General features: G+C 38.9%; 1 protein-coding gene across 1 annotated transcript in view; it reads right to left on the bottom strand.

Annotated features, from left to right (window-relative positions):
• Positions 1 to 10012: 10012 nt before the first annotated feature.
• Positions 10013 to 24657, bottom strand: part of SNX7 (sorting nexin 7) — a 53780-nt gene continuing 39135 nt past the window's right edge. The window contains exons 8-9 of the mRNA XM_088153162.1: positions 24318 to 24470; positions 10013 to 11014 (exon numbers count right to left, since the gene is read on the bottom strand). Of these exons, the coding sequence (XP_088009288.1) occupies positions 10931 to 11014; positions 24318 to 24470 (237 nt within the window). The 3' untranslated portion in view covers positions 10013 to 10930. The remainder of the gene's footprint in view (positions 11015 to 24317; positions 24471 to 24657) is intronic.

Below are 24657 nucleotides of genomic sequence, written 5' to 3'. Positions count from 1 at the left end.
TCTTCCAATGAAGAAAGTCCCATTACTACATGGTAAACCAGAGGAAAACTGTTAGTATATTCACACTGCCATTTTACTTCCTTTTACACATTGCTCATGAAACAACACTGGAGTCTTATCTGAGGTTTACTGTGTTGTCTAAGCCTGGAGCCAAACATCCCCATCTGTGCCATGGCTCTATAGTTTGCAGAAACCAGAATTTGAAACCAAGGATTAACGTAAGTTTAATTTTGATTTCTGCTAATCCAAAATGGTGGCCACTCTGGGTTCCAATGAGAGGCCAAACCTCAGATAAGCCTCTGAATCTCCTTAATGAACCATGTGCAGGTTGATGTCCGAAAGATGGGAAGAAATGCAGCCTCATTACCTCTTTCTTATGGTTTATCATGTCCCGGAACACAGCCTTGATAACTGATTTCACTGCTGAACTGTTTTTTTTCTAATCTACTATTTATCTCTGGTACAGCAAAGAGCAAGCTGCAATGACCCTAGAATGATTACAAATGAGTCATGATGTCATGATGCAAAGGACAAACTTAGTTGTGTCACAAAATCTGAAGCAGGGACATGAGTTGTGACATTTGCATCACAGATGTGTCATATGCCCTCCCACCCCTCTGCCTTTGCTGTCTTCTATATGACAACCCAAAGAGTGCTATCATGCCCCTAACTGCCCAGAGTCACTGGGAATAATTTATTAAATAAATTTAATAAATTATTAATTACTATTATTACTTCTCTTTTCATCTATCTATTGGTGCATCCCTCCTAAAAAATAACTATGAAATCCTATATTATGGCAAATATAGATGGGGTCATTAACATTTTTATTAATAACTTGAATGAAAAAGTGGGAAAAAAAGCTTATCAAACAGATACAAAATTGGATGGGATAGCTAATGCTCTAGAAGTCAGCAATACAGCTCAAAATGATCTTGATCAATTGGAGAACAGGTCCAGAGAAGATAGTCAGGGAACTAGAAGCTAAGAACTAAGCAGAGAGATTGTGGGGGAATATGATAGTATTGTAAAAATCTTACATATTTCAAGATTGTTAAATGGAAGGTTAACATTTGTTCATCATCCCACATTGCAGGACAGTGAATAATAGATTTAAATTAGAAGGTGACAGATTCTGATTGAAAGTTAGAAAAACTCCCTTACAAAAAGAATCCTTCAATGATGGAACCAATTACTTAGGAAAGTGGTGGGCTCCCCTTCATAAGATACGTACAAGAGGAGGCTAGTCGGTCATCTGTCAGGGGTGTTTTAATTTGGATTTCTGCACTGAGCAGGAAATTGGATTCAGTGGCCTAAATGACCCTTTCCAAATCTATAGTTCTATAAAACAAAATATACATAATGCATATTTATGGGGGTAAATATAAACTAGTTCCCAACAGAAGAACAGTAAAAAGAGAGAGAGAAAAAGAGGAAGTTTAAGCATTTTAGAAAAGATTTGGGGGATGGGGGAGGAATTAACTCAATATATGGAATACATTATATGTTAACTGAAAACATATAGAACTATAGAGTTCATTTTTGGTCTTCGAAATGCAATAATGTATAAATGCACACTACTAAGGCACTCACTATTTAGAGGGTCCAAGAGCACTGGGGAAAAGGTGCACAGGGCTATGGAGTGGAATATATCTCAAGTTGGTGCCAGGACCCCTGGATTTTCAAATGAAAGAAAAAAAAATAGATTAAAGCAGTGGTGTTCATCAGCTACGCTATGAGACAATTTAGGTAAGGTACAAAGGTTGATTCCTCAGTGGCTTTGTAATCAGACTATATTCTTAGGATCATAGTAGTTGTCCCAGTAAGGAAGAATAGCACATGTGAACATTTTTTCCTCTCCTGATCTGTCAGCCTTACTAGGTAGACCAGACAGGAAACACAACCTGATAAGCTAATTCTACTTTATTGTAAAGCTACATTAACATTGCAAGTCTGAAAGTACAATTCTGTCTCCTTTACAGCCCAAGAAACTAGGGAGGATCTCTTCTGAGTCTCTTGCCCCGCCCACTATCCAGTTGCAGGCTATGCAGTCCCTTATCTGACTGTTCCCTAGGTAGTGTCTCTTGGCCCTGTCTCCCAAGATCTTTCCCATGTACCATTATGTGATCAGAGCTAATGGGGAGGGGGACAAGACTCAAGAGTTTTAAAAAAAATATTCAAATTATGTCTGTTTTTTTATTATACTTTTTTGTCTTTGTATTAGCTAGGGTCTTGAAAAGCTAGAAGTGACTCCAGCTTCCCTCAGTATCTGAGAGGGCTTGCTCTTGAATTACGATCTACCAATAAGGAATTTATTAAAACTGACCTAGAGATATTCAATCATGCAAAGACTTCTCCATAAAATCTAGGTAGAACTGAGACAGGATCTGCTACTAGTCTGAACCTGGTCACTGCCTCTGATGTCATCTCCTTCCCCAAGAAACGAAGAACCCAACTCAGGGGCTAGACAGCAAAGATGGGCTTCCAGGAAGACTTTTCCCCAACTATTTTCAAAATGAAGGTACTAATCCCACCCCTACTCCAAAAAGGATGCTGCTCATTTCTTTTTGCTGTCACTATCTCAGTGGGCACCTCCTGTTATCAAGGGAACTGTTTTACATTGGCTGCTTCTGTATCCTGGGGATAGGAAGATGCAGCAGACAGAATTGGGCTCTTAGAGCATTCTTCTGAATGTTCAAGCATTTGAAAGGAATATTTGAAAGATCAAATTTATTTTTGCACCAAGCTGAAGACTGTTTACTGATCTCTGTTCAAATAGAGGAAAATACCATATACAGTATACTCACAGAGAAGCCAAGAATTTTAGGTGGCAAAATACACTCAAAAAATTGGGTTCGGATTATCTGTGGATGGGTTTATCCATAAGCATATGGTATGTTTTTCTCTCAGCTTTTTAAAAGTACCCATATATCCCATATATACTCACGAATAAACCCATCCGCGGATAAGCAGACTCTCAAATTTTTAACCAAAACACCATGAAAAATGCACCACTCATGGATAAACCAATTGTGAAAATTAAAGCATATGACAATTTTGAGAGTCAATTTATCTGTGGGTGGCACAGTTTTCATGTTATTTTGGTTAAAAATTCAAAGTTTGGCTTATCCATGGATGGGCTTATCCGTGAGTATATACCGTATAGTGCTGTCTATTTGACAGACACAGTCATAAGAAACCCTGGAAATTTTAGTATGAATAGTGTAGATTTTCATATCTTCAAAATTTCCCTGATTAATTCTGATCTTTCTGAAGGTCTTGGACGCTCCTATGTTGCACTGTATTCAGAATTATATGGCACCAGAATACTCATCTCTTCCTCTAGTATGTGTGGAAGCTCACAGCATGCTAAAGACTGTCCTCTATATCATGGAGTTTCACTATAAGGATGGTTCAAGATGACTTTTGGAATTTGCATTAACTTTTCCCTGGTAGCTAGACCTCTGCAAAAATGTTGTGATGATCTCACCTCTCCTTCTTCCCCACCCCATAGAGTTAGTAAATCCCACCTGAGATTTTATTTGATGGAGATTTCAAATATAACCTTAAAATCTGGAACAAAGCTACTCATGGATGGAACGGTACTACATAACAAGCATTTGTTTCTTTAAAAATATCATGTTGATAATAGTATTATCATAACACTATTAATGCTCGTATTTATCAGAATTATTTAATTATATTAGCGTGATTCTTGTAATGTATGAGGCATACCATACAAGCAACATGGGGGCCTTCTTAATTTGTTTTTGCATCAACATTATTACATGCTAAAATTATTAAACCCTTCCTTTTCTAAACATAACAGGTAGCATGTAAAATAAATTGGCAGCTGGAGTGTTCAGAGGCAATTGGAATGTTTGCTCTACAGCCCAAGAAAAAAGAAATGTTAACAACAAAATTTACTTTTAAAAGGAATTCCCAAGAAAAGGCCCAGAAAACTGGTAAATTATCAGAAAGATTACTCCAGAAAAGCAGTAAAGTGTAGAGCCACCTAATATTTTAAAAAATGACAAGTTGATGACGACAAACTTTGAAAAACACAATATGGGTAGTTTAATTTATACAGGAATATTAGGACAAAGGAGGTTAAAGAATGGACAGTATTAGTAAAAGAGGTCCATGTTTATCAGTGACTAATGAGATTTTAATTTCCCTTAATTTATGGCTTGACTGAATAATGGAAGGAAAACTGAATTACAAAAATGCAGAAAAAAATCAAAAACATATTGGTTTGGCTTTCACAAGTGTCTTAAATCTCCCATTATCCTGAAGAAGTATACAGCAAGTCTGTATCACAAAGGAAAGGTTTCAGATCCACCTGTTGTAGGAGTAGGACTCTAGTTCAGAAATTGGAATTATGTGGCCCTCCTGTCCTGCCTCAACCATGTACACTCACACACGATTGCTTATGGAGTTTAGCAATTTTACTCCAAGGCTGAAGAGACAGCAGCAAACAAAGGAATGTAAACAAAACTGAGGCTTGCCTCAGAAGGAGCACTCAGAAGAGTAGTCCAAATCCAGGGTTCCGAGAACCAGGTCAGGGTAGTCAGCCGGTCGAGGTCAGAGGTTCAAGGTTTCAAACATGAACAGGATTTGCAGAAACATTACGCAAGAGCTGGAGGTCAGACATTGCTTCCAGCAAAGAGAGCATGGGTCAGAACTGCTTCGTAAATAAGGCTGCAGCCAGCTGTCACTAATCAGATTTACTCTCTTGCTTGGCAAGGAGCCTAATAGACCTTCGCTGCTCTGCTCTCTTCTCTAATCATCAGGTGTGGGGGCTGGGAGGCCTTACATCATCCTTATCTGACTTCTCCAGCTGCTCAGGTGGTGCCTATGTTGATCAGCCCCATGTGATTCCTGGCTTTGTCTCTCTTGACACCGACATTCCACAGGCTCAACTGGAGCAGCTTCTTCAGGATCAGATTCATATTCTCAATCCTAAGCCTAGGCCATGATACTATTTCCCTCCCCAGAACCCCCTCCACCCCCAATTGGAGGTTTAGGCTTCTGGGGGTATCATTGATGGAACTGAAGTACCAGATGTGGTACATGGACTTGAGATGCATCCTCACAGGACCGTTCCTCTGGGCCATATCTCTTCCAGTCCACCAAGTACTGTAATCAACATCGGTACCAACAGGAGTCTAATATACGTGCTACCCCATACTCAGGCTCACCGTCTACCATGACAGGTAGTGGAGGAGGAACATTGGGACAATGAGTACTTGCTGGAGCATCAAGAGTCAACAATGATCTATGAAAAACCAGATGCACCTTGATTGATGCAGGTAGTTTAACTGAATAAGCTACTGGGTTAATGAAGCTTCTATGGGAAAAGGACCAAGGAACTTATGATTCAGTTTTTTTAGATGGGCACTAGATGTTGGGTGGAAATCCAAACCAAGTCCCCAACTGACAAGGTGGCTCCAGGTCATCAATGTTGATTGGCAAAGTGTTAATAGGATTCCTTCACCTTCTCTACCTGGTCCTGAAGGACTTGGTAGATTGCCTTTAGCTCCTGCAGGAACTGATCTGCAGCTTGGATAGCTGAATTAGGAGAATCCAGAGGAAAGAACTGAGGGTGGAAACCATAATTAGCCAAGAACAGTGTAATTTGCATAGAGGTGTGTTGTGGTTGTTGTAGGCAAACTCCATTGAAGCCAGAAGCTCGACTCAGTTGTCCTGGTAATAATTTACATAACACCAGAGGTACTGCTCAAGAATGGCATTCACATGTTCAATTTGCCCGTCTTACTGGGAGCGATGAGTGGAGGAAAGATGGACGTGCACCCCCAAACTGTCAAAGAGCACCTGTACTTCCTTATCCAAACTCAGGTGTTCAGGCAATCATACAAGATGTTATATATTCAAAAATTTGCTGTCTCCTTGACTGTGGGTAGGCCTGAACAGGGAATGAAATGAACCATCTTGGTGATTGTCCACAACCACCAAGATTGTGGTTGCTCCCTTTGGCAGAGGTAGCTCTGTGATGAAATCTAGAAATACAGCTTGCCGGAGTCTTTCTGTAGTTCTCCAGCTGGCTTGCCTGGAATGTTAGATTGATGGCAAATGGGGCATCGAAGCAACATATTGCTCTACCTCCGTCCTAAGATGTGGCCACCAGAAATCTCTAGCCACCAAGTGCAAAGTCTTAAAGTGACTAAAATGCCCTGCTGGTGGGCTGTCATGGCAGAGTTTCAGGACTGTACCCATAGGGGTCCAGCAGGAATGTAATACTGAACTTGAAAAAGTAAAAGGTGCTGCTCCAAAGTCCAAAGTCATGGAGGGTTGTTAGGTGTGGCTTCAATTTCCCTCCAATGGGCCTGGGCATAGCAGTCTAGGCATTGCTGCTCTTGTAGTTCCTGAAGCAGTTCTGCGGAACATTGGTAGCAAGAAACTTTTCTGGAGGTATAACAGTGGCCAGCTGGGAGTCGGTGTTTGAGCGTTCATATTCTGGTTTCCTGGAAAGGGCATCAGCCTGTTTATTATGGCTGCTGGGAATATTAACTAATTTTAAAATTAAAGCGGGAGGAAAACAGAGACCACTGGATTTGTCTTTTGTTCAACTTCCTGGTTGTCTGAAGATGCTCCAGATTCCGATGGTCTGTGCAAACTTCCACTGGGTATTTGGCCCCTTCTAGCAAATGATGCTAGGATTCAAAAGTGGCTTTAATTGCTAGCAGTTCTTTATCCAAGATGGTGTAGTTTTTCTCACCCACAGGGAAATAGACTGGAGGAGTTTTGGTGTGCCTGGAGCACCACCACTCCCAAGGCTACATATCAGAGGCATCAGTCTCCATAACAAAAGGCCTTGCTGGGTAGGGGTGACAAAGGATGGGCTGAGAGGCAAATGCAGACTTAAAACTTCAAAAGCCTTCTGAGCCCTCTCATCCCATTGAAAGGGACCTTCTTCTGGAGGAGGTTAATCAATGGTGTTGTGAGTTTGGCAAACCAAATAAAAGACCGGTAATAATTTGCAAAACCCAGCAGACATTATATGTCCTCGACTTTGTGTGGAAGCTGCCAAAACAAGATAGCATCCACCTTACCAGGATCCATGGCAATACCAGCTGAAGAAATGTAATGGCCTAAAAAGTCTATAGTGGGCTTCTCGAATTCACACTTGGCAAGCTTGGCAAACAAATGATTTTCCCAAAGTCTCTACAATACAGTTCTTACATGCTATTCATGTTCTGTAATGGAACTCAAAAAAATCAAGATGTCATCAAGGTAAATAATGATGTAGTTGTCCAGGAGATCTCAGAAGACATCATTCATGAAATACTGGAAGATTGTGGGAGCATTAGTCAATCCAAAAGGCATGACTATGTATTCAAAATGCCTGTACCGGGTGCAAAATGCTATCTTTCATTCATCTCCTTTACATCTGTGCACTAAGTTACATACTCCTCTAAGGTCCAGGAGTAAACACCCAGGCATTTTTGAGACATTCTATAAGTTCTGAAATGTGGCAAAGGATAACAATTGCACACAGTAATCTGGTTCAATTGACAGTAATCATTGCAGAGCCTAAGTTCTCCCAATTTCTTTTTGACAAATTATACAGGAGCTGTTGCAGGAGAGGACAAGAGTCGAATAAAGCCTCTTTTCTGCATCTGTCAGTTGGGGACAGGTACCCCTGACCTGCATGGATTCTTCTGTAGCATTTTTCTCAGGGCTAGCCAGAGGCTGAGATGCCACAGGTTTGGCAACATGCTTGTTAGCTGGGGCTCCAGCCTTTTGCTGTTGTAAGCACCCACCTATTGTAAAGGACAGCTGAACTAATTCCTGTATCATGCCTGGGCATTCAGTTCTTGCTAGTTCATCCAGAATTTCATCTGCCAATCCTTCCTGAAACTGGTCCATAAGTGCTGCTTCATTTTAGGCCAGATCTTGAGAGGTGAGCCAAAAAACATTTACATGTTTAGCCACTGAGCTGCACCCTTGTTTCAGTTCTTGAATTTGACAATTTCCTGTCCGAGTTTCATAGTATACATGGCTTGGATCTGTTGACTAAATTCAGCAAAGTCATCCAGCAGGGGGCTCTGTTGTGTTAACAATGACATGGCCCACCTAGCAGCATTTCCAGATTAACAGGCTGATCACAAAACCAACTCAATGCCTGCCTGTTGGAAAACCTTCCCCCGCAAACTTATATTCAGATTGCATTATGCCCACAAGGCAGGAAATTGAGACAGCAATTTTTTTGCTGGGCAGGCAATAGGACATTTTTTGCATGGGGGTGGGGGGTGCTGCTGTGGCTGCTGCTTACACTGACCAGGCTTGCAAGGCTTGCAAGGCTTGCAAGTGAGCTGAGAGTAAAGCAAGCTGCTGAGTCAGCTGCATGCAGGTTAGCAAGTTGCTCCATGTTCTTAGTAAAAGTTTCACTCCCCAGTCAGCTGAGAGTTAACTGGGCTGGAAGCAAAGTCTCCTGCTTCAGGTTTCAACCATGCACACTCACACACAGTTGCTTATGGAGTTTAACAATTGTTCTCCAAGGTTAAAGAGATAACAGCAAACAAAGGAATGTAAACAAAATTGAGGCTTGCCTGAAGAGTTTGCTTTCTAAATAGGAGCACTCAGTAGTCCAAATCCAGGGTTCTGAGAGCCAGGTCAGGGTGGTCAGCCAGTCCAGAGGTTCATGGTTTCAAACATGAAAAGGATTTGCAGAAACATTACACAAGAGCTGGAGGTCAGACATTGCTTCCAGTAAAGAGAGCATGGGTCAGAGCTGCTTCGTAAATAAGGCTGCAGCCAGCTGTCACTAATCAGATTTACTCCCTTGCTTGGCAAGGAGCCTAATAGACCTTCGCTGCTCTGCTCTACTTTTTGGGTATGGGGGCTGGGAGGCCTTACATCATCCTTATCTGACTTCTCCAGCTGCTCAGGTGGTGCCTGTGTTTAATCAGCCTCATGTGATTCCTGGCTTTGTCTCTCCTGAGGGTGACATTCCACAGGCTCAACTGGAGCAGCTTCTTCAGGATCAGATTCAAATTCAGAATCTGAGGCCTGAGCCATGATACCTCCAGATGTTGCTGAATTACAACAGCATCCCATCCCATTAGCTCTTCTAGTTGATGCTTCTATAACATGTGATTTAGCTACTTCTAGAGGACAGCAAGTTCCCCAATCTTGCTTACAGCAATTGGTTTCAAGGTGTCTTAAGTGTAGGAGTCTTTATAAGGTTATCAAAGATCACTTGAATGGTTGAGGTTATTTATAAGCTGTCAAAAGATTAAATTACTTTATGAATGAATGAATATCCTATGATCCTTAGGAGGACTTCCAGAAACCATAGGATGAGAGAGATCTACCCTTAAGGAAGCCCTCTGACTTCAGAAGCAGCTGATTCTGCTGCTACTATAGAAATTTCAGCAGCTAACAATATTGTAGAAACAAAGTGGGTGTGGGTGAGTCGTCTTCTCTTATGCAAGTTGAAATAGAATCCGGGAAAAGCTTTAGATCTATCAAAGTATTCTCATTCTCTCAGCAAACCAGAGCAGGTAGCAAATCTATACCAACCTTTGAGCGGGCAAAGATTAATTTGCTTCTGTTGGAGGGAATGCAATTACTTGAATGAAACTTGGAAGAATGGAAAAACAGAGAGAGGATAAGGAAAATGCAAAATGCTCCTCTTTCACTCATTTTGGATATAACAGATCTTCCACTTCTGGTTGTCCTTCTCTGTTAGCTAAAAGACAGATTGGTAATTTACTAAATATAAATAACTATATTATTAAATCTTCTGTATATGTATTTTCAAGCCAATATTTTACTACTGAATCAACTATTGCTTATTGTTAAAAAAATAAGAAAAATATAAACTAGCATCTATTAAAAAGAAAACAAGGTATTCCTTTAAGGAGAACAACTCTGTGTATCTGTACATATTCAGACACTAACATAAAATGACTTTTTAAATAAAAATCTGTCAGGAAGCCAATTTTTTTACTACTTTAAATTTAAGAAATGCATTTCCTGGTGTCAGACGTGTCAGACTAATTGGTCTGGAATCTGCATTTCGCAGCTTCCATATTCTTTCTAGCAGTGAATGTTTCACTGTCATTGCAATGCATTTACTAATAAAAGAGTTCATTTGAACATTATTATGAAGTTTTATAAATGTCCAGATTAGAACTTGACTATAATCATAAAGAGAAAATGAAGGTGAGGAAATTCCTATTAAACGTTTTATTATTAAAATGCATATTTAAAATATTTTATATTCAAATTACACAGTATTAAAAAAAGAAGTATCTCCAGAAAAATGCTGGCAGTCATATTCTCACCTCAGTAGCCCAGTTTGGATGTACCATTGTTTAGTGTTACAAGAAAGTGTTACAACACATAGTTTAGTGCTACAATCATAGTTGTAAGGTGTTACGACCATAGTTTAATGTTATAAGAAAGAACATAATGTCTCTCTCACATTGCTTCTTCTGAGTTTATTCTGAATAAACTTAAGTAAACCTAAATATACTTCACTGAAACAACTTAACTTTGAATCAGTGTCTCAGAAATGGACTTGTTAATCAGTTTATGGTTGGGGTTTAATATTAAGCTATAGTTAATCTAAAACTGAAGGGAAATGTTCTCATCTCCTAATTATACTTTCACTAAAAGGAGGGGAGGCAGGAGTGCATGAGTGGAAGTTCCAAAATTGTCCCCACAGCATTAAATGAGGTTACATCTGAACTGGGTCTCTCTCCCACCTTCCAAAAAAAAAAAAAAACCCACCACCACACAAATCATGATTCAAATAAAGTCCAGGATAATAGAATACCTGAGACTCCAGTAAGCTTACTCTCCCATTGTTGAATCTTAATAGTTATATAGAATAAATGAATTTCATCTCATATATAAAGCAATTCTTTGGCGAAGAACATTTCAGAGGAGGATGAACTGATCAAGACTGATCTTCAGATTCTTCTTCCAAGGTAATGTCTGCTATGTTCTGAGACGTCAAGAAGGACTCCCAGGTAGCAAGGCACTTCAAAATAAAATGAAACAAAAAATTAACTTGAAGTTTTGGAATTCTATAAGCAATCCTCAAGTTGCTTCTCCTCATAAATTAGGCAATAAAGTAAAATTTTATGATGTATAAATTTCTCAAATGACAGCAAACATTTTACATGAAAAACCTCAGCACTATCTTCTATAGAATTTGGGATGCTTCATTTCCTTGTAATGCTCTATTTTCCTGAAATTCCATCCCATTCTTGTGTAAAGCAAAATGAAAGTCACCTGCACTGATTTCTGTGAACCTTGCTCCACTTCATCCTCCCAGTGTTCTAATCTTCTTGCCAATTCCCTCCTTTTCTGATTAAAGCCCAAGAGCCACATTTACATTTTCCCATACCAGATAATAAAGGGCAGGACTCTGCATTTCTAAAAATTGTTTTTCCTTCAAGGACTGAGATACATGGGATTACTTTGGACTAACCCAGAATGGATATCTCATTTCTAGAGCTCCAGATCCCACCCTCAAATGAACAGAATGGGCTCTGCACACCCCTGTTGATTATCATACTAAGGTAGTGCTGTTATACTTTAAAGAGTAATTAATCTGCACAAATAAGGTAGTAAACTACTCTAGATTAACTAACAAGATTTTGCATGTATACTATGATTATTGCTTTAATTTGGCTCTATTTCATCTAGTTGTAAACACAGACCATTGAACTGGGAAGTTCTAAGATAGCCACAACTCTGCTGAGGGCTGTGATGGTCTCCTGTAGAGCAAGTCAAGAGAACACGTTATTGCACTCAGCAAAACTACTGTGAGCCAAGGGAATGTTTGATTGCTCTCAGCTCAGAGATCTAATATTTACTATGCTGGCAAAGAAATTACTTCACATTCTTAAATACTTCATGATCCTCACTAATGTTCCATATAGGATTAAGGCATAATTATCATAGTTGCTAATGTATTGTACACACAGCTGTCTGCAATACCAAAATGTTTTCCAGGCTTAACCTCCCATTGCTGAAACTGATGCCATCATTCCTCATATTGTAAGTTGCAGTAATACTTCAATGCAATGTGCAGTTCCAGGCAAGCTCCTGCCATTTCATTCTTGTGTAGTTATCTTCTCCTGGTGACCCAGAAGAGTTTTATGAGCAATTAGATGGCAAATTACATATCTAACTCCTACATACATAAATTAAGTACTGTATCCTTGGATCATGTTATTCTCTCCAGTTAGTTTGCATTAATGGTCCTTTCTCAGGATCAACTCCCTTTTTTCATGCTAAGGGACTGGAAAAGAAAGAATTTCAGAGCAGTGCAAGTGCATGCCTCAGAAGGAATGGCAGTTCTGCAGCTGATGTTCTCCAGAAGAAAAGCGTGGAGCCCAAGGCGCAGAGACCTACCTTTATGTTCATGTGGCTAATTATGTATCTTGTCAATTGGAGTAGAGCACTGATCTCCAACAAAAATAAGCTACAGAGGTATCTCAATTCCTGAACACATAATTGGTTACATAAATGTTGTGCTTGTTGGTTACATAAAAGGTTGTGCTATACTGGAAACTTCCAGGAAGAAATGGTGAATTGTGGTGAACTATGATGACTGTGGTAGAATGAAGAGCCAGTGAGTAGACAAGCTCTTTGTAATTCCTCTCCGGACATGGAGAGGACTTGAGATTGCCCACAAGTGCTCCATACAGTTGCTCCTCGCAAGGAGACCACAAGATAGCGGTCTCCGGTGGGTTTAATGCTCTGGGAGATGAGGGAATAGCCATCTTGCTCAAACCATGGTTGGCACCTTTAAGGACACTTGGGTTCACATACTTCCTTTTCTAATTACTTCTGGAAATTGCTTGTTAACTGCTTTTCAGCTATTAGGAATCTTTGGAATGGCAGGTTTTACAGCACCAGGTAAGTTTCTTTCAATCCTTAGTGAAATAAGTTTTAAATAGAAGTTTAAGGACTTAATTTTTTTTCTTTTTGAATAAACAGGAAAAGGCTGATTAGAACTTTAATTTCAGAAAGTTACAAATGGACTAAGGGTCCAGATGGATTTGAAATAAGATTTTGGAATTAATTATAAGAATCCTTCCCATGGGAAACTGCTTTTATTTTGAATTATCTTAAAAAAAAACATGATAGGATGAGACTTTGAAGGTTAGACACTAGAGGGAATCAGAAGCAACTAAAGGTTATAATTAAAGGAGAAGAACACTTAAATTTGTCTTACTAATACAGAACAAAGCAAAATATTTTAACATTGGACCCAAAAGTTAATTTTAAGGGTGTCTGCCTCTATAGATAGACTGTGTTTAAAAGATATTATGAAAGAGGAACAAGTTTTATCTGACAAGTTTGAGACTGATCTGAAAGTGGATTTAAAAAGGCTACAAGAATGATATGGAAAAAGATGGTACACTGGACATACAAAAGAAACCAACTGATGTCTTAATAATTATAAGGTATATACAAATAACAAACCAAGAGAGTGACCTGAATAATATTCCTATATTGGATTTACAAAAGAGGCTTGTTAAAGCTTTGAAGAATTCTGTGAGAAGGGACAAAGAAAAAATGAAAAGAAATCAAGTTCTAGGACATTATTTGAAGGGACTAAAGATCAAGATTGTTAAAACTAAAAAGAAGGAATATAAAGTTGGTTTCTTTGATCAAGGTTAAAATAGATATGTTGTTATCTGTTAATGGAGTTTTGCTGATCAGGACTGAAATGACGACGCTCTAAGGATTTGTTTATAGATAAGAGATGGGATATGGAAAGAAGAGATCATTTGTTGTATTTGTTGTAAGAGAAGGTGATAAGTTACTAAAATCGTTTATACTTGTTGATGAAGGAGGAAGTCATTTCTTTATATATTTATTTTCTTTTTCTTTACTATACTATTTTTGTTTCTTTTCTATTTTTCTCTATTTTTTCTTTTCTGCACTATTTTTTCTTTTTATTCTTTTCTTTTTTTAGTTTGTATCAGTTTTTTATTTTTGTAATTGTAATTTTTAATAAAATTAGTATAAAAAAAGGGAAGGTTGTGCTGTTTTGCCTCCAAGCTGAGCTGCTTGCTTGCTTTTGACTTTGAACCTTTTCTCCCATTTTGTCAGTGTTAAATGAATTACTAAAGTTGTTGTTCTAACTAATGCTACTTCATATTTAGCTCATCTCTACATGGTTCTCATTCTTACATGCTACTTTGAATTACAGTTAGTCCTTGGTTAATGACCATTTGTTCAGTGACTGTTTAAAGTAATGATGACACTGAACAAGGAGACTTATGGCCGGTCCTTGAAGTTGTGGCTGTCACAGAATCCCTGTGGTCACATGATTGTGATTTGGGTGCTTGGCAACCAACTCACAATTATGACGGCCACAGCATCCCATCGGTCCCATGATTGCCATTTGCGACCTTCACTGTTGGCTTCCGACAAAGTCAATGTTAATGGATGTCGTGTCTAACGACTGTGCAGAATTTGCCTAAGAATGGCAACGGGGACTGCCAGAACTGCTGTTGTGAGTCGGTGCAATCATGTGACATTGTGCTTTACGACCACATTGTTTAGGAACAGAGTTCCTGGCCCAATTATTATCATTAATAAAGGACGTATTGAAACTGCTCCATATGTTCCCTGCAGTTTCAGTGTTCACCACTGTATCCGGATGACCATCAAGGACATGCTGAGACCAAAACTGGCTGATCAGCTTGCAATGGCAATTTATATTTTTGAAGGTGGGGATTAATAGTTCAGTGGCAGAGCATACACTATTTGCGTGCAAAAGGTCCTTGGAAGAATCCCTGTCAGCAACACATAAGGTGAGGAAAAACTCTTTGAAACTCCAAAGAGTCATCTCAAGTCATAACTGAAGTAGAAAGACCAATGGTCTTGCTTGGTGCTATACACCTTCCTATGCCCCAGTGAAAGCAGGTGAGAAACAGAGATATTGCATATACTTGTATACAGAGGATGAAGTTCAAGACAATTTTTTCTCCTACATTTTGAATATCAGAGTATTATTTTAGAAGTTGCAATAATATCTAAAATTAACTTTCATTCAAAGTCTGAAGTGTTAGGCTAGAGCAACCAAGAGAGCAGATGAAAAAACATGCCACTGGAGAGGATAGAAAGGGGCACACATGAATAGCTTTTCTACCATGCTCAGCTGGAATAGATGTAAGTGTGGAATATGCACAGGAGGAAATGCAATTCTATTTTCCTTATAGTTTATCTTACTCTAACATGGAATTCTTCATATCTAATGTATCCTTAACACTTGGCAAAATGGTAATGAAATTTTTAAAGGAAGGTGACCTATACACCTGCTCTAATTCTGAATTCCTCATATTTCTAATGCTGGGCCATAAACCAGTGTTGCTACTGTTACTACTACAAACAACAGCTGTATCAGATATTTGAGACATGTACTTTGGGGGCAATACAATAGCCTTGTTTTGCCTGTATAATTTACTGGACATCACCATTAATTAAAACCATTTATTACTCTGATTTTCACTCAGTTTAGCCATGTCAAAACCAATGGATTTTTGAGCTTATGCACATTTTTTTTTTGCGCAAAAATGCTATTTTTATTCACTTCTGGTATCTCTCAGCTCCAAGATACACTTAGATTATCTGTGTCACACTTTTCCATGAACACAAAGCACTATGATTTTGTACTTGGAAAAATCTTAAGATTTTTCTTACACTGGGTACCCACTGCTTTGGGGTTTCTGTATGAAATAAGATGGCATGAAGCCCTGTCTGCCTAAAGGAAATGTCCTATGATGCAATATTCTTTCTGCCTATTGATCTGAACAGATGTTGTACTTAGGAAGTTGGGTATAAATCTCTGTTCAGCCAGGAAGATTTTAAGGAAGGGATGGGTAAGCTTTATCTGGGTGAACAGCAGATTACAAACATATTTACCAGACACACTGGTGGCCTTATTAATTTTATTTAAGCCATAAAATTTTAAGAGAGTTCCAAGCTGCTTTTCAAAAGAGAAAAGGATGTCAAGGTTGTGCTATAAATATAATAAAACTTCAACATAAATATTTAAACTGATAAAACAGGAAAGGCAGTATGAGAGATTCCTGGCCAGAGATTCCATCATAAATTTTGAAAATGCTGATGTACAACTTAAAAATAAGAACAGCAGCAGAAACATTAATTTCTTATCTTAATTTAAAAATACAGCTCTTGTTTTTTAAAGGCTTCTGTTCCTATATAAAGCACAGACAAGGAACTAATTTTATTTCTTGGGGAAGTGAATATGGGGCCGCTACTGAAAGGCCGCTTTCTCTCAGGTTCATTGCTCTAACTACTTTCATTCTCAGATATCTGAGTATAACTTCTGCAATTAATCATGTTTCTTGGCCAGGGTCCAGTGGGCGTAGCTGATCCTTAAAGGGTCAGGGCGCTATACAACCAGACTTTATACTATTCTAGTAATAATAATAAATCAACATACAACATCTTTATAAGCAGAACTAGAATTTACAAGCAATTGAAAGTGCTTGCACAGAAAACTGGTTTTGCTCATGCCCAAAGACTACAGCATACAGTTCAGGCCACCTTTTTTAGCGATGGCATTTGATGCAATTGATGAGAAAACCTTCTACTTGTAGTTACATTGATTCGGGTACACCAAGCATCAGCATTGCTTGCATGCCCTAAGACACTTGATCTAGGCTGATCATCTCCCTTCTTCACTACGTCTTCTGGGACGTTGCTTCTAAGGAGTTGGGGCTAATCTCAGATGTGACTCCAGGAGTTACGACGGATTTAATAAACTGGCTAAAGTTCGATGCTCTGTCTTCTGGCAATAGTGACACAAAGCACCATTGGATGTCCTTCATATAAATCCCCCTGCCCACCTGCTGCTGTGCAACCCCCATGCTGGGACACCTTCTCATTCAGTGACATTATCTTCCAATGAAATGACATGCATACACACCCAGAGAGAGATTTTTAAGACTTATTGATTTCATGTAGCCTTAAACTGCCTTTTGCTTTCTCTGGAAGAACAGCCCTCCAAGCATGATAATATGATTACTAATGAAGCTATCCACTAAAACAACAAATTAAACATAGATATGGAATATCTCAGAAAACAGCATAAAACCTTCATCTGTTCTTTTCACAGGTATGTGTTACAAACTCAATTTGTATCAGCTGCCCCGTTTTAGGAACAGTATACTCTTTTGATTGTCAGGCAGCTGTATTTGTATACCCATTTTTTTTTTTCATTCAGAATTCCCACCATTGCCTTCTTTTCATTTTGTTTTGGACAGAGATACTTGGTACAGTATGTCTGAGGGATGGTTAACAATGCCAACACAGCATTTTATTTGCCACTGTATGAATTCTCAATACTTGGCAGTTGAATTCCTGACAGCACTACAGTAATGCAAGATCTTGGACACAGAAAATTCATATATGACAGCTCATTCACTCACACTGATGACTACATCACACACCCATCTTGCTTACCTGTCCTTTTCAGCATGCTAGAGGATCAAAATTATTTCTATGGCCGTGTTCACACAACACACTAAAACATGGTTATTTTAATCACAGTTTAAGGAATGAATCCTATTTTCTGGATCTGCACAACACATGAAACTGCACATTAGCTAGAGGAGGAATAAAATAGGGGCGCAAAAAGTATATCTCATGGGTTGCTCCTTAGTTCTGCATCCCTGTTCCAGAACTTGAAGCTGCAGTCTATATCCTATAACCAGAAGATAAGACACTCACTTCTGAAAAAGGAGATGCAATTCCCATTGGAACATCACTCATTGGAGTATCAGCAAAGATCAGCAAGTATTTTTTGAGATGGTAGGCACATGCTGTGGATGGCCTGCAAAATAGCTGCAGGTTATGGAGGCTTGCCCATTCACAAAATGGCTGCCACAGGAACACTGATGTTATTACAAAACATCAGTTTTTCAGAAAGCAACTCTTCTGTACAATGAACCCTACTATCTCTATTTATCTTTGCCTTTTTCCAGGGCAAGCCTATTTCCATACAGAGCACTGGGCTGAAGCCCCACCTGTGTGTTTTAAAATAAGACTTATGGGGCTCACTTAAGAGCCAAGGTCTTTTTGGAAATAAAAATTGTGCTTGAAACCAGGACTTTATTTCCTTTTACTTTTTAATATATATAAAAGATCAGATGGGGCAAGAAGCCTGGCAGATGCCAAGGAAGAGGGGTCCATCTGGTTGTACATTGAGGATTCCATAACTTGATTGTACTGGTACAGTAATACCTCAGTTCATGAACGCTTCTGTTCACGAACAATTCGGTTCACAAACAGCAGCGTTCGCAACATTTTGCTTCCGTTCGCGAACTCCGCATCGGGTGACGAACACGACCCGTGTCCATCTTTCCTGCTCTGATACGTGGTCGTGGCTTCCTGTAGGTAAGATCGTGGTCGCAGACAGACACTGGTTGGGAAGCTTTTTGGTGTGCTTTTTAGCATGGTTCCAAAGAAAGTGCAGAGCAAGCATGGTGGTAAAAAGAAAGTGCAGAGCAAGAATGGTAAGAATAAGGTTTTGAAGAAAATAACCATTGAATTGAAGAAGGAAATTGTAGAAAAGCATGAGCATGGTATTCGTGACTGATCTGGCCTCGGAGTACAAGATGGCGAAGTCGACAATCTCGACTATTTTGAAGAATACAGATGCCATCAAAGGAGCTGATGTGGCAAAAGGAGTAACGATATTAACCAAGCAGAGGACACAAGTGCTGGAAGAGGTGGAAAAACTTTTGTTAGTGTGGTTGAATGAGAAACAGCTGGCAGGTGATAGCGTTAGTGAAGCTATGATCTGTGAAAAAGCCAGGAAATTGCACAGTGATTTACTGCAAAAAACCCCCCTCTACAAGAGCAACAAGTGAAGAATTTAAAGCCAGTAGAGGCTGGTTTGATAAATTCCGCAAGAGAAGCAGCATCCACAGTGTGACAAGACATGGTGAGGCTTCCAGTTCTGACAAGGCCGCTGCAGAAGCCTACAAGAAAGAATTCGCGGAATTCATGAAGGTGGAAGGATACATCGCTAAACAACTGTTCAACTGTGATGAAACAGGGCTCTTCTGGAAGAAGATGCCGAACAGAACCTATATCACGCAGGAGGAAAAGGCACTGCCGGGGCACAAGCCCGTGAAGGACAGATTGACCCTTTTGCTGTGTGTGAATGCAAGCGCCGAGCTGAAGATTAAGCCACTACAGGTCTTTCATTTCCGGAGGGTTATGCAGCGCAGGAAAAAATAAGTGACATTAGACAGATTTTTTGCCAAAACTCAGCCTGCAGCTAAGAGACAAAGAAGAGAGGAAACCCCTGAAGGAGATCTCCCCAATGTCCTTTTAGAGGGGGACTCTCCCTCCAAACAATAGCCGCCTCCCCACCCGCCTTCCTGGCCTCCACGCCAGAAGTCGCCTCAAGCAAGGTTAGCGTTCTCTCTCTTCATACTGTACTGTACTATACTGTACTTTGTTTCATATTTTTGTGGTTAAAAAAAAATACATATGGTTCAGAACAGATTAACCTTATTTACACTGAACCTTATGGGAAAATTTGATTCGGTTGGCGACCAAAATTGGTTGGCGACCACATTCGTAGGGGTCAGAATGGATTAACCTTATTTACATTGAACCTTATGGGGAAATTTGATTTGGTTCGCGACCAATTCAGTTCGCGACCAGAATTGTGGAATGAATTAAGTTCGTGAACCGAGGTACCATTGTACTATTATTGCTCACCAACCAGCTGAAGGTCCAAATCCATGTACTGTAGAATGTGAGAGCCTAATTTGAGAATATGATGGTCACATGATAGATACATGGTACATCCATAATTATAAACACCAATTGCTGGAGAACATCAGTAGGAAGGGATTATCATCCAGGCAGCTAAAATGGTCTGTTGAACTGGATAGTCCTTTGATCTGATCCAGCACAGCTCTTCCTATATTCTTATAATAAAATATTTTATATATGATTTAATTAAAAATCAATGTTGCATACAGAATGTAAAGGACTTGGAAAGCACTTTTCCCAGCTAACTCATAGCATGGCAGATCAATGTTCCAACTTGTCTCAAGCCATGTACCCCAGCGTAATCCACAGGGGTTGAGATTTCAGACCAGTCTTTCCCTGCTCTTACTACCTGAAGTCCCTGAACTGGAGATAAAAACACTTTACAGATATAAAACTTGTACTCTACAAACTGAATTATGCCTCCTCTGATACTTCAAGTACTAATTCTTGTCAGACTAAATGACTCTGAAATGAGGTCTATATGCATACGCCACAATAAAATAAATCAGCAAAGACCAAAAACATGTTCACTGTTTTATTTATAACGGCATTCTTGTTTGTCCTGAATTTGCTGGTTGCTGCCTGATGGGCTAAACAAGCATTGCTTACTATGCAGGTTACCATACTATGTACCAGTCATTCAAGTTGGTGCAGCAAAGTTGACAGGTTGCAAATGTAGCTTCAAGGAATTATTAGGGCTGTGCAACACTTCAGATTCAAGGCAAAAATGCTTTGGAGAATCTGGGGATGCAAACCCAGCATCTGTTTGCAAAACATAAAGCAGCTGTGTGTTTTCCCAGGTCTGTGTGGTAACTGCTGATGCATTTGGTTATAGTCCTCTTAGTTACAGGTACAATTTCATTTTATGTGTGCTAGTAATGCCTATAAACTTATTTGCAAGCCTCTTCTTATGAGGTGCTTTCAGGCTGAATTTCTAATTAGGCTCTGAGCAAAAGACCCCTATCATCTGACTGTTTTTCAGACTAGTTATGGTACTTAAATGAGTCATCCTCTAACATAGAATGAAACAGAACAGGAAATCTATTTCAGCCGAAATCAAGATTTAATCCTACTTAAAGAAGACACACTGGAATTTCCTACTGATTGCAGTGGGTCTGTTTTAACTAACTCCAGATTTCACCCCAAATATCTCAAAATACCACCTCACCCTCATTTGCAGACTATATAGATGTACTTAAGTGTAACAGACTGTCAGTACAATCTATTATACTCAAAAATAATTTTCAGTTATATTCAATAGGATTATTCTCAGTTTACAAAGGATTGCACTCTAAGATATGCGATCAAATCTGTAAACCTTTTCAAATGGGGCAGAGTGGGTACTTCCTGGTCCCATCAGTTAAGCAATGTCATCTTGTAGGACCAAGCAGCATACCTTTTCTGTTGCAGCACCTGCCCTCTGGAATGGTATCTCTGTCCTGCCCCTTCCCCAGATCCAGATGGCTTCCACCCTGATGATGTTCAGGAAGCTATTAAAGACCAGGCTATTCTCCCAGGTTCTGGGGAAGAGTATAGGTTGAGCTGCATGGTTTTTGTTTTTGCTTAAATTACATATTGTTTGGAGGCTATTCATGATTTCTTTTTGTATTTTGTAATTTTTTTTGCTTTTTTAATTGTAAGCCATCAAGAGTTGTTGGAAGTCAGATGGCCTATAAATTGTATAAATAATGGTTCATGGTTATACTGTACTGTACTGTTATTTATTTTGTGATATATGTTTATAGAAGCTTAACACATCTAAACTGCTTAGACTTGTTTGACTGAAGTGACATACAAGTATTTGAAAGAAAATAAATAAATGTTTTGCCATACATTTTAATGTGATGAAGTTTACTAAGTCAGTTTAGGGAAATTTTAGGCCAGAGTCAAAACAGCTTTTGGCATTGAATTCCATTAGTGTTAGAAAGAAAGAAACCTTTGCAATGTACAAAGCTGCCAACAACATGAGGAACCACAGCTCATTTTAAAGCCTTCTCTTCAATGAAGGTCAAGTCATAGGTAGATACTGAGTGACAGATTTAAACTGGTATAAAGAGAATAAAGCCAGTTCTTAAATAGGGAATTCACAAGCAAAAGTACCTAAAAAGAATTTTATAGGTGATGGTCCTCATTTAATGACCACTCATTCAGCGACCATTCAAACTTATAGGGTGCTGAACAAGTGGTAGTTATGACTGGTCCTCATATTTACATTGGTTACAGCATCCCCACAGCCATGTGATTGCCATTTGTGACCTTCTTTGCCAATTTCCTACAAGCAACATCAGTGGGGGGCAGGAGGTCGCAAATGGCAACCACATGAGGTCCTCGCTTAACAACTTGCAGTGATTCACTTAACGATGGAAATCAGAGTACTCAAATTTCCATCACTAAGTGGTAGTCACATGACATTATGCTTTATGACCTCACTGCTTAGTAATGGAAATTCCAGTCCCAATTACCGTTAACTGAGGACTACCTGTATTTCAACTCAGCTTTAATAAACAAGAATTGAAATTTTAACAATACCCATATTGCTATATAAGGAGCTTGCAATATTTTTTAGGCACCATGGATTCCATTATGATACCAGAAGAATAAGAAACAGGAGTCTATTTGTACTTCCAGTGTAGTGATCAGATGTATGGTTCCTATGAATCCATTAGGTTTCTGAACTGAACAGGAACTAAGCGGTTGCAATGTTGAAAACTGATTGCTTATTCTTGAGTGGTTACATTAGTGTATGCATGTTGGAGGTGGGCTAGGGTTATTTACAACATTATTGTAGCATTATTTAACAGGAGAATGACCTAACATTTTAGGAAAGTTACTACAACAGTGCTGGGAGATACGTAAATGGTTATGCTTAGTTTTACAAACATTTTCTTTTCTCTTGCAAAGGAAAAAAAACCCAACTCTATCCATGAACAGTTTTTAGAGCACAACATTTGTATGGTTACCTTTGGGGCATATCTCTAATATACAGTTCAGAAGACACACAAGGGTAGAAAGAGACTGAGGAAATATCAAGGAATAGCAAAATTTCTGATGTGAGTAATGCTTTAATTTTAATCTATAAGAGCAGATTTTCAATGCTCATGCATTTCTCAGTATAATTTAACACTCTTGATTATCAAGAACTCTGCCTTTTCATTGACATTCTTGTGAAAAGATATGTACATTCAGCATGTGTCAGATGATAACAACTTTTACATGCAAGGAAATTCTACAAGGTATGGGAACAATATTCTTTAACGAGAAACAAATCAATGACATATATTCTGCCTACTATAATACACAATTAGGTGCTTTTGCAATAGGAAAGATTGCTCAGACACTGTACAGAGGGTTCATTTGTTCTAACAATCCAGCTGCAAACCATACTTTAGGGGAAGGAATGGCAAATGGCATCTGGGCAACCCTGCTGAGTACAAATAGCACAGGACAGAGAACCTGCAGCATAACAACAACACGCCTGAACCAAGCTGGGTGTCAATAAATACTGCTAGAGGGTGTAATTTGTTTAGTTTCATTTATAAAAAGAGTAGCTTATCCTGTTTAGCTTTAAGATTTCACACTGGATTAATAAATACTCTAATAGGTAAAATGCAGTTTAGTGGATTGGATCCATAATTAGGAGTATAATGAGATTTTACAGAAAATTATAGTCAATCGCTTAAGATAATCACTGTTAGAAATTGATTTATAATCCCTTCCTTCATTGTTTGTTATATTGGCTATACTGGTATAGAATAACAAGCTGCTTCTGATTTCCGGCTGGTTTAATGGCTGTTTTTGCAGGAAAGTGCAAAGTGAGTATAAAGCAGCTGTGTGTCCCCACTGACATGTAGCTTGTTTCCAATAACCCAGATTGCTGGTTTATTACTCTGTGCAAGCATGACTTTAAAGAAAATCAAACTAGTGTACCCCTCATTTATATACCCTTGTTGACTTGAGCATCCTTAAAAACAGCTTATCATTCAGAAGTTTAGAAATGTTACTTTGTGAGGAGATTAAGCCCCAGCAAAGCTTGATTAGCATGATGATGTAAGCAAAGACAAGGCTGATGGCAACTCTACCTTGAATCTGCATACTACTTTCTAATTTCAGCCAGGCCGATTAAAATTTGTCTCTATTGATTCAAACTTGCCCCTCTGACTCATCATCTAAAGCTGTAGGTGATTAATCTGCTGATCAGATCTGGCAGTCCTTTCTTCCACAGCCCTAGAAAGCAAAGCTCTCCTACCACAAACCCCTGCAGCTTCCCTGAAGTAAGCAAAAAAATTAAATAAATAAATAAATAAGATGCTTTGTGCTTTTTAAATCAAGACTGCCCTCTGTTGATAGTGAACTTAGAAGCAATGTGTGTGTGTGTGTACAACTGACTATGGAGTGCGTATAAGAAAACAAACAGCTCCACTTTTAAACACTTCTTTTGAGAAGCAAACTATATGGAGATGTCACACAATTGGATGCCATTTTTAAAAAGTGCATTTTACCTGTTCATAATAGTGGAGATTATTTTCTGCCATATTGCTAAATGCTGATTTCATATCAAGACGCAGGCTTTGCCTCCATCTATCCCAGTCGGCTTGCAGAGCATTATTGGCACACTCTAATTTATCTTCAAGTTTTCCAATCTCTTCAGGCAACTAAACAAACAAACGAGACTAATGTAAGAAGTTTGGTGAAAATATCAACACTGGGAATGGAAAATTAATAGCATCACAACAAGGATTTTGCTCTATTCCAAAAATGAAGTTGGGTCTCCTTTTCTCTAACCTATTTTCCTCTAGGAAACTATGGGGTTCCTTGGAGGTTTATCAATGATCTGTCACT

This window comes from Python bivittatus, unplaced genomic scaffold (assembly GCF_059951505.1).
Source record: "Python bivittatus isolate LINGU-HERP-01145 unplaced genomic scaffold, Pbiv_v1 ctg000700_np1212, whole genome shotgun sequence".
NCBI classification, from domain to species: domain Eukaryota; kingdom Metazoa; phylum Chordata; class Lepidosauria; order Squamata; family Pythonidae; genus Python; species Python bivittatus.
The sequence above is the reverse complement of the archived record's forward strand: the minus strand, read 5'-3'. Positions and strand labels throughout refer to the sequence as shown.